This window comes from Stigmatopora nigra, chromosome 6 (assembly GCF_051989575.1).
Source record: "Stigmatopora nigra isolate UIUO_SnigA chromosome 6, RoL_Snig_1.1, whole genome shotgun sequence".
NCBI lineage: Eukaryota > Metazoa > Chordata > Actinopteri > Syngnathiformes > Syngnathidae > Stigmatopora > Stigmatopora nigra.
Window position 1 is genome coordinate 4,771,526 of NC_135513.1, and position 17,189 is coordinate 4,788,714.

A 17,189-nucleotide genomic window follows, 5' to 3' on the forward strand; every position below is an offset into this window, starting at 1 on the left:
ATAGCATTTCTCCCATGACTAGGGATCTTTGTCCTCTCTTCGTAGTGACTCATTTGCATTCAATGAAAAAAAAAGACTGATACAAAATGAGTTCTAAGAGCTTTCATAGAACAGAAAGCTTCAATATGGAGTTGAATTCTGAAACGGAAAATGTGATGTCTGTCTGTGGTATCGAAGTACGAAAGACAAACAACAGGGATGCTGACAATGAAGGATTGGCCCCAAAAGAGAGTTCATCAAAACAGCATATATAAAGGAAAGTCATTTCTCATTAAATTTCCGTTTGTGTGACGAGCCTACTCACTCACTAACACAACACACACACATACACACACACACACACACACGCCAATGTCATGCTCTTGGTCAGATAATGATCTACACAAGTAAAAAAAAAAATCTTTTAAAAGACAGCTTGATTTTTTTTGCCTTGCTTCCTTCGATCATTATTAAACCACAGCATTGTGCTTGACCTAGTTAAAAATATCTAAATATATAAATTATATAAATATATATATATATATATATATATATATATATATATATATATATATATATATATATATATATATATATATGCGTATATATATATATATATATATATATATATATATATATATATATATATATATATATATATATATATATATATATATATATATATATATATGCGTATATATATATATATATATATATATATATATATATATATATATATATATATATATATATATATATATATATATATATATACGCATATATCGATATATATTCTTGTAATTTAATTTACAAAATACAATAGAACTAAAAAAAGAGTGAGGTGCCGAGAGACAAAACACTACGATGCATGTTTTTTGGGGATGCAGGAAGAAACCGCAGTACCCAGAGAAAACCCACGGAGGCTGGCCTGACCTCGGATCGACCCCTCACTGTCAGAACTGTGAGGCCGGCGCGCTAACCACTCTCCACCGGGCCGCTATTAAATAGTCAAAGAAGTATATATTTACAGGAAGTTACTAAGCGTATGGATGAATCATTTGCATATTACTTGCATGATATTGCTAACATGGCTGCACAAGGAAAAGGTCAAGTGTAGAGCATAAGGAAGAGACAGCCACTTCTACCTAGGGGCAATTTAAAATGCCCATCCAGCCTATGATACATGTTTTTGAAATTTGGGGAGAAATTGAAGTACCCAGAGAAAACCCACAGCAAGCACCACGCAAACTCCACACACAAAAGTCAGAACCCACCGGGGATTAAAGCCTTATTCTCAGAACTATGAGGATGTTGAATAGATATCGATAAGGGCCTTTCCAACAGCTTGCTTGAATTGCCTCATTTTCTTGAGAAAAGTGAGGCCATCGCTAAAAATAATCATTGTTTTCACAAAAAAACTGAAAATGCAGCAGGTCTAACATCATCTATTGTGTTGATCGATTTTTTTGAAGTTTCAGGTTGTCTTTTTTTTCTCACCTGCATGGACTTTTCTGGAAAAAAAGGGCCTATCGTGCTGCAAAACAAGTTTGAAAGCTGTCAGGGTGTAATCACTCAAACAATTGAATTTTGGGCCTTGCTGTATTTTTCCAGTGCCCGATTTTAGAATCTATTCGTTTAAATGACATCACACTGACTTTAAACGTGACTGTGTGAATGTCTCCATACTTCAATCTTTAAAGTGAGATCAGGTACTTGTGCCAAGTAGCTCAGATTGTTACATTTTAAAGGAGTAAATGATAAAACTGGGAATCTATACTATTCAAAGTAAAGTTGGGTGTGAGGGAATTACAAACAATTTAGTTTTTGCATGACATTTACTGTGGTTTTACATACAATTTAAATAAATTTAAACGTAGACAATATCCTACTTACATATGCACTGATGAGAAGTCATGAGAAGATGAGATGAGAAGATGAGATCTCCGGCTTGGAAGTCTGAATGAACAAATACTATTGTTGTGTACACAATGAATCCCTAACAGGCCAAACTCACTCTGTTAGCGACACCCACTGGCATCATTTGAAAGTGGCGTAAATTACACAAGCGCTTAAGGGGTTCCATCTAGTGTCCATATGGTAAAAACAATCTAAATCAGGGATGCCCAACTCTGATCTTCGAAGGCCACCATCCAGTTTGTTCTCCACGTGTCCTTCCACCAAACACAGCCGAATCAACTAATCAGGATAGTCAGCAAGCTTCTGGACAGCTTGCTGATTAGTTGATTTGATTCAGGCATGTTGGTGGAGGCAACTATAAAATTTGCCATTTAAAATGATTTTATTTTTTTTATTTATATAAATTGGTTAGCACATTGGCCTTAAGGTGGGAGTCCTGGGTTCAAATCCAGGTCGGTCCACCTGTGCAGAGTTTGCATGTTGTTGCAGGGCCTGCATGGGTTTTCTCTGGGTACTCCGGTTTCCTCCCACATTCCAAAAACATGCATTGGACCATCTAAATCGCCCCTATGCGATTGGCTGACCACCCTTTCAGGATATCCCCTGCCTCTGGCCCGAAGTTGGTTGGGATAGGCTCCAGCACCCCCCCGTGACCCTAATGAGGATAAGTAGTTCAGAAAATCAGATGATAAACTGAGTGAACATACCCAGTGTTGATTTTATGCTATGATTGAGGGCTCTTTCCAGGGCATTTTTGTTTTTTTCAAAGCTAGTTTTCTGTTGAATACTTTAACTATGAAATTGAGTATCTCAACTGTTCTGCCTGTCACAGTATATCACTCACATAAATAAATCCAATTCAGTGAGTTACATTTATTGCACTTCTGACTGACTATGCATCACATTGCTGGATAAATAACCATGCAAATGACATTAAATTGATTTAAATCATATTGTTGGGATATTTACATTATTTTTCATCTTTGAATGAATTGCTAATATACTTTGTAGTTTCCCCAAATTGGGAACAAAACAAAAACAAAACAAAGCAGCATGCTGCTGTGGCTTCACTGGGAAGATCTTAAATATTAACCAGAAATGGTCACAAAGGTATTTAAATAATGAATTTGAATTCCAACATCAAGCACATCCAGCAATAAATAAATCACAAAGTGTGTGGTTTCAAAGTTTTATAAGACATATATATATATGTATATATATATATATATATTAAAAAAGACAAAACACAACCAGCTACCAAGGCAAGTCAAACAAATGTTTTATCTTTCTCTGTGAAGTACCAATATTTACAAGACATTATTAACAGATATAGTAATAAATGAGAAGTGGAGGCTACATATAGTCACCCAGCTTTCTATCGATAATATATTTGATATATAAAATGTGCTGGCTAGGCTGGAACATAAACTAACGTTATAAGATGGGCTAAAGTTTTGAATGAGCTTCAAACGTCCATTTTGAACTTTTACTTAACTTTTACAGTTTTTGAATGAAGCAAAAACAAACCAATGGAGCGTAAACAGACACAGAACACTTTTCCGAATTGGTAATTGCCCACTTTTGAACCAACTTAAAACCAGTACAAGACTCCTATTTACATGTAAAGTGATAACCAGCTTCTAACGTTACCTCTATGGCCAACAAATGTGCATCACACAAGAAAAACAGCACTCGAAACCCAGATCCGAACACAATTGAGAACCTTTCTAGTTGTAAAAACTTGAACCAGTGCCATTCTAATGGCCTGAAATCTGGAATTTCTGAGAAAATGAACCTCCAATCGTGTTAATAAGATCAGTGAATACCTAGAAATGTGTACCTGAAAATTAAGAACCTAAACACGAACTTTTGTGTGTTCTTCGCTTCCATTGGAGGAAAATTCTCATGTCTATTCCGATCATTCGGGAGTGTGGAACTAAAATCCTACATTTAACACCACAGTACCAATAAAATTCAGCTAGTGTTCACATGTTAATACGAGTTATCCATGAACAGATTTGTTCTTGAAAGTGGTCCGTGAAATTTGATCAGTTTCAGTATCACGTCTTGGAAAAAGACCTACTTGTCCTCTCTCAGCACACGATGAGTGGCTGCGGCTGGCTTTCTCGACGCTGGTTCTTCTTCAAGAGCTGAATGCGGTTGTGGCAATAAAACTTAATGGCCCGCCAGTCCCGCTGGTTGCTGACGAGCAAGGGGCACTTTTGGAGGCAGCGCTCGCAGTCGGCCTTAGCGGGCACGCGAAGTTCGTTGATGTTTTGGGTGAGGTGTTCCTCCACGGCTGCGCGCTCCGCCTCGGACCATGGACGCTTCAGGACGCCGCGCTTGCCTGAGGAACAGATGACAAATATGTTTTCAAATGTCATTTTGTGGAATCGAAAGTTCTGTGTCTTCTATTCCTATTATTGGGGTAACCTTGCCATCTGTAAATTGGAATCTACGAACTACACACTTGCTTAAGGCCCAGAAATAATGGGACAGGTCTGCTAGAAGCCTCAACTTTTTTACTTCTCTTTAAATTATTTTTAGCATTAAAACTGAAAAGAAGAATTATTAATGACTTTCACTATAAAATTTCGGAACATTGTTTTATGGGTTTGTTTTGGCAGAAAAGCTAGTCTGAATCACTTTAAAAATATGAAAAGGGTCTCCAATCTATGTTATACATACACATGTATCAGGAGTTTCATTTCAACTAAAGCAATCAAAAATACAAAACAATATGATTTCTGAAACTAATCAGACATTTGAATAAGCACATCGAAAAAAATTACAACTATCAGGTACCCGCATAACAATACGATATTTTCACAAAGTCTACTGCGATTCAAACCAATACAAAAACATGAGATCAATATAGTGATCCCGATCAAAGTATCATTAGACAACCAGTGTAAAAAAAAAAAAAACTCAAAGTATGCAATGCCATAAGACCGTATCTTACCCGAGCCTCTCCTTCGGTCTATCGGCAGTAAAGCACCAGCAGTTGGAAGAGGAGTAGTAATTGCTTGGGTATTTTTCAGCTTCTTGGGGCGTCCCACTCGGCCGTTGTTCTTGCCCTTCCTGACGTACAGCAGGGTGGGGGGTGTGGGTTTGGGAGCGGGGCTAAGCGTGGGTGCCTCGTTCTTCTCCTTTACTTGATCCCCTTCCGATTCGCCTTCCGAAAAAGAGTCTGCAGAGTTTCCTGACATAACTGTGAATGGTTGGAAATGAAAGGAGATGTTATTACTCTGTCATTTAAATGGCAACAGGTTAATACAGATTCCACTATGATTTTTTTAAGATTAGGTCAAATTTGATAGCTTCCAATGGATGATCTTTTAAACTAACCAACTAACCAAGTCGGTTTAAGGACAACACTAAATCTGGTTTGAATATGAGTGGTCTTTCCATCTTACCATCCAGCTCCAAGCAGATGTGGTTCAGGCTCATGCCTCTGAAGAGCACTCCATCTCTTTCTCCACACAGCACAACGCGGCCCACTCTGCCCATCAGTCCCGGATCTTGGCCAATACCGGCACAGTTCTGCGTCACGTGGTACTCCCTCTCCAAGAAGTGCTCCAGCCTTTCCACCGCGCTGCCTCCCGGCAAGCCGGGTTCCTCTCCCTCGCCCAGAAGCAGCAGTTGGGTCAAGATGGCTACCTGCCGTCGGACCCTGGTCTGGGTGAGCGCTCTGGGATTGCGGGTGCTACTGGAGCGGGCCAGGCTACGAAGGAGGTCGGTTCCACGCAGCGGCGTGGCGGGGGAGTGATAGGGCCGGGCAAAAATGTAAGGGTTTACCGGGTCGACGCCGACGTCTTGACGCGTCTGTAGGAGGAGTTCCAGGCAGGGCTCGCAGTGAGGCGGTAGAATCAGCGGTTGGATGCGTCCACGTTTGCCTTGGACTCCGACACGTGGGAGGTGGGAGAGCACCAGTCGCTCGAAAGGGGACAGAGAGGCTTCCAGGGGAGTGAGGGCCGGAGGAGAGCCGGCGGGCACGGGGACTGGGCACCGTGGCGTGACGCGTGCTCGGTATTCCGTGATGGACAACTTGGAGACTTCGCACTCGCGCCGACGGTTGTACAGAATGAGTAGTGCCAGGCTGGAGTGGCAAAGGAGGCGCCAGGCCTCGGACGACTGGAGCTGGCGAGACAGCGACAGGAAGGCCGAATGCTGCAGCCGACGGAGGTAGAGAACCAGGGACGACAAAGATGATAGGAGGGGCAGTATCTGGTGACGCCCGGAACTGCGCAAAGATCGGACAATGGAGTGAGCAATTAGCCTCATTTTTGTCACTTTATCAAAAGCTCAAGATGAATTCTATTTTGTCTGAGCCATCACACCCGTCGTTCTTAGTCTTTCTACAAGAACTAGGTGGGTTCCCTTGTAGATGTATATCATATATGTCTAACAGTATACAGAAATCCTTTGAATATTGGTTAATGTAGACCAGACAAGGTGGCGATAGTCAAAAGTTGCGGAGTAGAAATCTTCTAATTTAAAACCATGTCACCCATATTAACAATATAAAGTAATTCCCAAGTTTTATCACCAGGAACCAAATAAACCCCCCAAATTATTTCAAAATCTAATCTACAGACGCCAAACAACTTCTGGTTGATGCGATGTAAAAATAATCTCATTTGTTGACATTTACTCCAAATATTACATTATTATATTAAATCTCTTAAAATGACAAGCAGAGCAATGTTGTACTCACACAGAAATTACCTCATCAAATATTGCTGCCCTCCAAAACAAACAACATCTGGTTGACTTAACATAAAAATAAGAAAACAACTAAAATCTCAGAATATTACGACTTTTTTCCCCTCCTAATATTACGTCAATCTTTCTAACATTATGGCACTACTAGCAACTTTTGACCAACTTTTTAAAAGGGAGTTAAGAATTACCTGAGCGTGTCTTTTTCCTTATCCTCAGTCCCACTTTCATCCTCCCCCTCCATCAAACCATTCACTTCTTCAGTTTTTTTCTCTTTGGACAACTGGTTTGTGAAGGATTCCGCACAGCCGACCTCGACAGCCTCCTCTTTGGGCCGCACCAACTCCTCAACTTTTTCCACTTCACTTAGACTGGACCTTGTTGCTTGCACTTCTTTACTTAATCTCCGCCCTCCTCCCCTTCTGGGTGGAGTCACAGTCCCCAAGGATGGACTCCTCTTCAGGACAGACACCGGGACGGCGTTCTGTCCTCGTAAAGGCATCGTGGCGGGTGAAGCGGAAATCGGGGAATGGTTTGACACATTCGGCGGACACGAGGAGAGATCGAGTTCCGCTTGGCTTTCCGTCTTTGTGTCGTGAGGAACGGCGACGCCGTTCGTGTTCTGCGTCGGCAGACGTGGCATTTGAGTGTAACGCTCCACCAGGGCAGAGCACACGTCTGGTTGGTGGGCGTGGTGTTTGTCTAAATGGCGGCCTAGCGAGCGGAAATGGCGGCCGCAGTAGTCGCAAGTTTGGCGGGCGGAGTCTGTGGACACGCCGGCCCGTGGGAAATCCGGATTGGCAGCAGTGTTGGGGGTGAGAGGGGCGGGAGCTTTGAACACCGGTTTGGTTGAGGTGGAAAAAGAGGAGCTGGAAGCAGAGGTCAAAGGTGAAGGGTGAGGACAATTGGAGGAGGCCGGTGACGGCTGCCCGGACTGAGAACGATTAGGCAACTTTTTCTTAGAGGGGTTGTCACGACGCTTCTTGCGGCGACGTGGGCCTTGGCCGCGGGAGTTCAGGTCGCCCTCTTCTCCTGCATCGGAGTCACTGGCATCAGAATGGGAGATGGGGGAGGATGAGGGGGAGAGGGACCAAGAAGGGGTGACGTAGTCTTGGTACTGTTGCTGCTGCTTCTTTGGTCGCTGGGTGGTCGAGGTGGGCTCGTCGTCCTCCTGAGCACAACAGAAAAGAAATATTTCATTTATTTGCATTATATATGGTGTCCTAAAATCATTTGTATTCAAATAAGTTCAAGTTATCCCAAAATTTAAAACTAATTCAAATACACGTTATGTTATGGATTTAAAATTTGATGTCTTTCACTTCTCAGGTTGAAAAACACCAGTCATGGAATATGCTTGAATGCAGTCATTCAATGCAATTGGAACAGATTTGTACTTATTTTCCAATTTCTCAGGTTTAAATTGTTGAATTCAAAAGGTGGAGATTTGCTTTAAAATGATGTCAACTGTACATACAATTGGAAGCAATAGCTGGTCAAAATGTCGTGATATCCAAGCAGAGAAGGCAGATGGACTTTCAAGGATTTACAAAGATACACTGTACACCAATCACAATGTCTAATAAATTGTTGATTCCAAACAGTGATTTTCATGGGGATGAACATCTACCTACCTTTTTGATGTTTGTATTCTCTATGTCAGAGTTTGACTCGTGTTGAGCTGGGGAAATTGAACCACGGAAACCCTGAGGAACACAAACAGGTACAACGATGGGATGTTATGCTTACTAAGGTTTTTCTTTATAATCGTTCTCAGGTGATATTAAAAGCCACCACCATCACATAGTATGATTGTTTGGTTTTATCAAGATAAGTATTCACCAATGATTAAAACTTATAGAGGAATGGTCTCCCAATTTGGGATTCTATACATACTTCTCTTATCCGTTCTAAGCGCTCTTCTCAGTATATCCACTTAATTCAAGTCCAAATGGAATTCCAAAAACAATCCATCCAATTATTCACTCTATGAAAGGAACAGATGTCAGCCACTAACGATGGTTAGTTACCTAACAGCTATAGGTAGGTGTTGGAGCTCAATTATCACCATAGTAACCCATGCCCTGGCTTCTGAATGTATACGTATGGCTGAGTGTGTGTATAGTGTGAATGCGTGTGGACGCAAGCCGTGCCGTGATTGCCTGATTGAGGTACTTATATAGTAAAGGTTTACTCTTATTTATTTCCTAATGCTCAAATTAATGCTCAACTCAAATCTACACACACTTATGCTAAAAAGCCATAGAAAACCTAGAAACCAAATGCAAATAGGAAACCATTGAAGGTAGTTCACGCATGGCAGTGGACAGATCAATTGTCTATATAGTATTTATGTTTCTAGATGGATGTCAAGTTTTCATTTAGCAGTTTTACCCAGTGTTTTTACACACAAGGACAAAGAGAAGCATGAACGAGGGTTCATCACTGCAGGACAATTTAGAGTTTTCAACCAATCTACCATGCATGTTTTTGGGGTGTGGAGTACCAAGAGAAAACCCACAAAGGAACTGAAAGGACACGCAAACTCCATCAACCAAACTGGAATTCTAGATGTCAAAACCGTGAGGTCCTTAGGTCAACTGTATAAGTAAAATATATTGCGTTGAGGTCCCTCAGAATGACAATGACTATGAATGACATCATCATTCTCACTGATTTTTGGTATGGTCAGTTCAGGAAAGCATTGATGTGTATTGTGAATACAAACGAAGTCATTGACTGAGTTCTGAAGAAAGAATATTTCATGCCATCTGAGTTTACTAACCAGGTTTTCTCCCCACTCGGTCAGGCTGTAGTCCACAGTGATCTCCTCCCCCTTGCAGATGTCTCTGATTGCAATGACCACTAGACGTACTTGGCTACCGCAGTGGACCTCTCTAATACGACAGTTAGGCGAAGGTGGGAAGGAGCTGCTAGCTGGCGCAGTAGTAGCAGAGACAGGGGCGGTCGGTGTTGTAGATGTGGGGTTCACAGAGGAGGCTTGAGTTATAGTCACTGGGTTTAGGGTCTGAGATGAAGAGGCAGTTGGTATAGTAGGTGAGCTGGAGCTGGCCTTAAATGTGTTGCTGCCATTGGCATGATTCAGCTCCGGTGGACCACTAGAAGAAAAGGCATTGTACGTATATTTCAATGTGTGGTAATAAAAGCATTTGGACCTTTTGTGTTCTAAAGCTATGCGGGGGGGGGGGGGGGGGGGGGATAATGTTCTTATGGTGCATTTTATGATGTAGCCTTGTAAGCAACAAGGTCCAGTCTGACTCATTTATTCATCATGCAATCCCATTCTGACAGCCTCGAACTACTGAGACTCTTTGATTGTGAGAGGAAACTGGAGTACCCAGAGAAAACCCACGTAAACCTAGGAAAACCATGCAAACTCCACATAGGAGATCCGATCTGGACTCGAACCCAGGACCCCTGAACTGCAAGGCAGATGCACTCATCCGCCGGAAAACCCAAAGCTAACCACACTTTTGTAACATTTTGACCAAATTTGTACCGCAGACATACGTAATGTACTCTCTATAACATTTACAGAAACCGAAACCTTTTAGCAATAATTATAGATACTGTTGTGGTAACACTATCGGGAATGTCACCTGTGATAGACCACAGCTCACTCTGAACCAGTATTCTATTAGTTTTTAAGTTTGCTTTTTATCGTTTTACTTTTTGGAATAGTTGTCAGATGCCCGGTTTGAAAAAAATATATATATGGCAAATAAAAGTTGACAAAAGACAACATTTGAAAAAGGTCATTGAATTTGATCATTTTGGTATTGATCTGAAATGCTTCCGGGCATAAATGCTTTTATGTGTCTGTAATTTCAATTGATTTTAGTTTTGTGTACACACAATAAAGTCAATTGATTTTAGTTTTGTGTACACACAAAGTTGCATTTTGTTATTCTTATGTTATATCTTGTTTACTATATTTGGTTTGAAGATTTTTTTCCCCACTCTAGTTTTCATCATTTTGAGCGATTTGATAACTTTGCTCTGAACAGCATTAGAAAATAGATGCAATATCTATTGGATAAAAACACCATCTACGTACAAATTGTTGTGAGATGATTCGGCCTTGTGGTGAGGCATGTCCGGTGTGGGACGTTTACTCGCAGTTGCTTCCTTACGATCACCTATGAAAACAGCAGCAATCCAGATAAAAAAGTTTTAGTGCACCAGAATGCATTTGTTTACACAAAAACACACACATACATCGTCACCATAATCTTCTAGATCAGTGTTTCCCGACCTTTTTTGAGCTGCAGCACACTTGTTGCATTGAAAGAAATCTCAAGGCACACCAATAGGTGAAAATCTCTCTTGGCTGATGTTAAAATAATGAATGCAATGTTTTTTTAACCTTATTTAAATTTTGACTCTTTCTCCCAATATTATGCAAAAAGTAGTATGACTTAAATCTTGTAATATTACATTTTTTTCTTCCCAATATTATTTCAACCACCTAAAATTATGAGAAAAGGCGTTTTATGCTCCCACAAACTTAACGTCGACAAAACCAAAGAGCTTCTGGTTTACTTGACATAAATAAAAATAAGCAACAAAATGACTTTAATCTCACAATATCGCAATTGGAATCTTGTTATAGTAAAATCTAGGAATTAATATTCCAATTTTAACCTCATAATAATTGAATTTTAATCTCTTAATATTGAGATTCCTCCTTGTAATTCCCCGTGGCACACCAGAGCATCACTCACGGCACCAGAGCATTACTCACGGCACCCCAGCGTGCCGCGGCACACTGGTTGAGAAACACTGATCTCGATCACATGCACAAGCTCCGTGTCTGCACAGAATCACACGCTGAAACAAACGGAAGTAGGTCACACTCAATTGCACAAGCTCCGCCTCCATAACAATCCCACTGACAGATGCATGAACACATACACGCACGCACGCATCCACCCCTGCATACACTTACACACATTTAAAAATGGATATCTACACACACCTTTGCAGATTGTGTGCTCCGAGTTGTTCTCCTCCTCGGTGGACGTAACAAAGACTTTCACAGGGGTCCCTTTTCGTTTCCTTCCACAGCCACGTCTATAGAAAACACAAACACACATAATTATCAATTAATCAATTGGCCTGGTGGCCAACACTCGCATCAATCAGCTTTGAGATTGATCGATAAGATGTTGACCACCTAAAAGATCGATACAAGCTGTCTCATAGAAGCTTACAAAATAATCTAGAAACAGCAATAGAGACAGATAACCTTTTATACAGGGCACTAGTTTAGTTTACTAGCTCCCATTGACAGCACTAGACGGAGAAAATTAAGTTTATTAAATTCATAATCTAAAATTAAGCTGTGTTTACATGCATGTGTTCATTAAGTTGTGTGTTTACATATTCATATAAATTGGTCAATTGCCAAGTTTGCCTCATCTTATCGCCCTGTTTTTGCACATGTGTATTATTGCTTTTAATGGGGAAATGAATAATTTTCTAATGTTTTTCTCTTTTTGTTTGTTTCACACATCTTTCATACACAGTTGATACACTTTGATCATTTTTAAAGCATTTAGTTAGTAGCATATTGAGGACCAGGGAACAAATTTGAGAATTTACATGTATAATGTATTTCTTCTAAATCCAAGTTACGAAACCACTACCGGAATGAGTTAATTGAGGATTCCGTTATTTTTGTCAACATCCTGCTTGCACATAACCTCGAAAAGACTCTTGAGAGATGTAACCCCAAAGGCAAGTGTAGGACATTCATAACTCATTCGAAAAAAGATTTAATCAAGTTTAACAGTACATTATTGTAAAAGTAAAGTAAAAAAAAAACACTATCTGTCCATGTGAGAAAAAAACCTATCTAACGGCCTACATCTAACAGGAATTTCTTATTCTTAGTTTTTGACTGGTTCTGATCTAAGATACTTTAGTACTATTTTTGGTTTGAGTGAGTAAGTTTATTTTTCTTATATTATTCTGCTTCCTTGTCATATTGAACCTTCTCTAAAGAATGTCACAAGAAGGTCATGCTTTGGATTTAGAAGCATCCATTATTGTTCATGCTGCACATTTGGGTAACACAAAAGTGGGTGAATAAGCATGTGATAAGACAGAACACAAATTGAAGTCTCATGGAACACAGATATCAGTAAGACTCCGTCTTTGTCATGATGCAACCCACTCCCATCTGAACTTATGATACTGCATACATGAACATATGTGCATGATACCGACATCAATCTGCTAGCGACTGCCCCCCTACTGCCCCGTCAAGTAGTGCCCAGCCCAACATAGCGGCGGATGTGCTCTTTGCTTCACCATTTTAAAAACTAATATGCAAATCCATATATACTGTAATGTAGACATACCTACCCAAATCCAGAGTGGGAGTTCAAAGCAAACCCACTTTCATCTGATCAAGGGGACTGTTGTGATGTTGCAATGTGCATGGGGAAAGAAAGAGTGGGTGTATTCTGCTTTACTTTAGTTTTGTTCCATTTTCATGAAAACACTGTTTTGGAATCACAATTCATGGATATTGTTAATATACGAGTTTTGTAAGTGCTCATATTTAAGTAAACACTTGCATTTTATCACAAAACTCAAATGATGTAGTCTTCTTTGACTTAGCCCAACTAAGTTTTACAATGACAAAAACACCTTGTGTGGTTGAATGTAAACATTTTGAGCCATAAATATCAATAAATCACTTGCATTTTTTAATGAGATGCATGCAAATGTATTTGAGATGTACAGTATATACTGTCAATTTTATAAAATAAAAACCTGAATGTAGAGGGACACACTGATACAACTGTAGTTTGAGACCAGCTTTTGGCACTAAAGGCGACATGCAGTAAGTGAGGAACTCCGATTGACAAGGGCCTCATGAAAATTAGCCAACTTTTTTCCATTTTACTTTAGTGACCCCATCTTTTCTACCCCCCCCCCCCTCACATTCATTCTTTCTTTAGCCCTTGCATTTTTCCTCTTTTCCTTCAACCCAACAAACAAACAAACACACACACACACACACACATCCACACTCAAGATTCACATGTGCATGAACAAACACACCACACAGCTCACAGTCCACATGTGTGCGTGACACACACTCTCTCTCCCACACCCTCCCCCTCACTGGCCCACATGCACACACAAACAGGCACTCACCCCGTCACACACTCAGAAACGCAGGCATACACACGTACACACCCCTCCCTTTCAGGCTTACAGGCACGCAAACACACACACTCTCTCTCTCACACACACACACACACACACACACACACACACACACACACACATATCCTCTCTCTCAAGCCAAGCTTGCACGCACACACACCCTCCCTCCTCTTGACTAAAGCTCACAAACACACACCCGCACACACACACCCCAGCGCTCTCACTCTTTCACTCAAATAACCAAACCCACAGTGTCATGTTCCACACGCATACATGCACGCGCGCACACACACACGCACACAACTCAACACACCGATGAGTGTAAGCACAATCTGCACTTTCTGAGATGAGCATACAACTAACTGCTATGCTAAATCATGTAGTCATGTTCATTAATACACATTATTCTCTCCCACACACAAACTAATCCGACACAGCCTACACATACACAACTCGATATGCAAAGATAACACAATCTCAGGCACACGCACACTTAGTACAAATACATGAAAACATACGGGCAGACACACAATAACCATCAATAATGGAACAGAAATACACAAAGCAACCCTATTCTATCATACACCTTCCCACCCACACATTATGTGCATGTAGACTCAACTTTTGCTTGAAGCATACACACACACACACACACATGGTGTCCTTCCCTCTTTCATAAACAAAGTAGAGGCAAACACTGTCTCCTTCCCTCCATCTGACAAACACGCAATACACACACACACACACACATACACTCACACTACTTGTGTATCGGAAGCACACAAACCTATTTACCCCTTCACACCCATACACACACCTCACTTCTTCCTGACTGCAGAACAAAAACGCCACAAACACAACAACAACAACACACCAGCAGAACAAATAGAGAGACACAATAAATGGACACAATACATACACAACATATGCACTAGCTACCAAGCCCTCTTTTTCAGTTTCCAAGACACAAACGCACACACACACACATACACACACTCACCCTCCCCTTCAAAAGCTTGCATGCACACAAGACAACCATACACCCGCACACACACTGCACCACACACCCTCCCTTCTCCTTTCCTCTTAAACACATACACACACTGTACTCTCACTGCAACACACACACACACACACCCTCCATCTTCTCTTTGAGACACACAAGGGTGCACACACCCTCATGCACGCGCACATTCCCTTGTCTTGTGCATGCATCGCAAACACACATTGCTTATTTCCCACTAAAAGCCAAATGCACTCTTCAGGTTGCACTTTTCACATTGTTTTATGCGGAATTTGTCCACACAGACACACTTCTCTGTAACAGGTATGCATTTTAGAATCAGAACATTCTTTCTTATCCTGTATGATTAGATGACAAACAGTCCTAATGATCCCTTATGATATCACAAACACTCCTATGAAGTCACACCCATGCACCTTACACATCCTCTTTTTCTCTCTCACACACACACACGCCTTCCCCCACACTCCTAACACACACATACGTGCAAACACACACTTCACCCTCCCCTTCCTTGTGCCTCTAACACACTTCCCCTCTATCTCTGTAACACACACAATTGTGTGCACAACAGCATATACTGTATAGTGTATATGCTCCTTCTCTCACACACGCACTCGTCCTTCACATCACACGTGTGCTCCAACACATGGCAAACTCACCTATAGCCCCTCCACAGTCATTCTACATAAACACAAAATACACTCACTCAATAGCACACACACTCTGAGCTCTTTGTCACACACTTCTTGCACACAACTCCTCCTCCCACCTCTCTCCCCCTCTCATTTACACACACACACACACACACACACACACACACACACACACACACACACACACACACACACACACTCATGTCTGTCTCTGTCACGCACACATTCACTCCCCCTCCCATCCCTTACACACTCCCTCCTCCTCTTGCACACACATCCATGCAGCAACACACACACACACACACACACACACACACACACTAATACACAGCTACCCTCCCCCTTCCCTCCCTCCCTCCTACCTCGCTCCCACCCTCACTTTGCTCACACACATATACACACACATGCGTTTCCATTACTTAAGAGAACATCACGTTGACATGCATTTGTTCTTAGCAATCGACGGACACTTCTGACTTGACCTTTGACCTTGCCCACCCTTAACACATCTTCACCCTCAAATATCCTCATCATTGTTGTCATGGAAACTTACTCCCGGACCCCAAAAGGCATATGATGGCCCCATAAGATGTGATGTGTAAACAGATTGATGTCCCCATAACACAGGAATAATCACACACACACATACACACACACACAGGTTCTCCTTTCTCTCACACTTTCTTGTCCCTTTACATGAATGTGTGTGTGTGTGTGTGTGTGTGTGTGTGTGTGTGTGCGTGCGTGTGAGTGTGCGTGCGTGCGTGTGTGTGTGTGTGTGTGTGTGTGTGTGTGTGTGTACGTGCGTGCGTGCGTGCGTGTGTGTGTGCGTGCGTGCGTGCGTACGTCCTTCTCCCACTAATACTACACATCACATACGCACCTATAAGCACACACATTAATATGCAGTAATAGCAAACATTTCTCAAACTTTTTACTATAACTGTTTACACTTGATATCACAACGCTCAATAACGTCTGGCTTAAAACTGGCAAAAGTCACACTACCAAAGCACGTGCGATTTGTTTGGGTTAGGATGTTCATGTTTAGCCGTATGATGCGTTCAATGTTAGTATAAAAAACGTGCCACGAGAAAGCGACTTTCTAACATATTGTGAGCGACCACAGCATGTTTTACAACTTGTTGTCGTGAAGGGGACACTCTCCCACGTTACACACCCACCCACCGGGTCTTGCTGACATTGGTGAGGGAAACTGCATGAAAGGTTGCCACCTTTGTTCTGCTCCGAAAGGTGACGGCTGAACGGTCTACTCACCCTCGCAGCGGTGTTGCCGATTTGGTGATGTCTCCTTCCCTGTCACACGCGTGTGGCTCCCGATGGTCGTGGGACAAGCGCTCGTTTTCCGCCATGCCTGTCGATCCGCTTCTTGCGCCCGAGTCGCCGCTGTTCAGCTGCTCTCACCAAGGTTGTTCTAGACGAGCTCACTGCAGCGACGCGTAGGGGTTTTACTTAACCCACACTCGTGGAAAAATACACCCAAGTCAGGATGTATAATCTACTCGCACGATTTAGATGACTAAAAAAGACGTTGAGCAACACTTTTATTGAAATTTGCTTTTAACTGTACCAAACAAAGAGCTCGTGATATGGACGAAGGTCCTCGTCACCCCCGTCACGGAATGAACGCTCCCACAAACAGTCAGGGGGCTTCAGACTCAGAGCAT

General features: G+C 41.7%; 1 protein-coding gene across 1 annotated transcript; it reads right to left on the minus strand.

The window, feature by feature from the left end:
* Window positions 1-3,151: 3,151 nt before the first annotated feature.
* LOC144198568 (uncharacterized) lies at window positions 3,152-17,116 on the minus strand. The gene is made up of 9 exons (XM_077719653.1): window positions 16,780-17,116; window positions 11,618-11,712; window positions 10,697-10,778; window positions 9,404-9,737; window positions 8,253-8,324; window positions 6,810-7,789; window positions 5,313-6,139; window positions 4,859-5,107; window positions 3,152-4,243 (listed from the first exon to the last, which is right to left on the minus strand). The coding sequence occupies exons 1-9, from the start codon at window positions 16,872-16,874 to the stop codon at window positions 3,990-3,992; spliced, it is 2,988 nt and encodes a 995-aa protein (XP_077575779.1). The 5' UTR covers window positions 16,875-17,116; the 3' UTR covers window positions 3,152-3,989.
* Window positions 17,117-17,189: the final 73 nt, after the last annotated feature.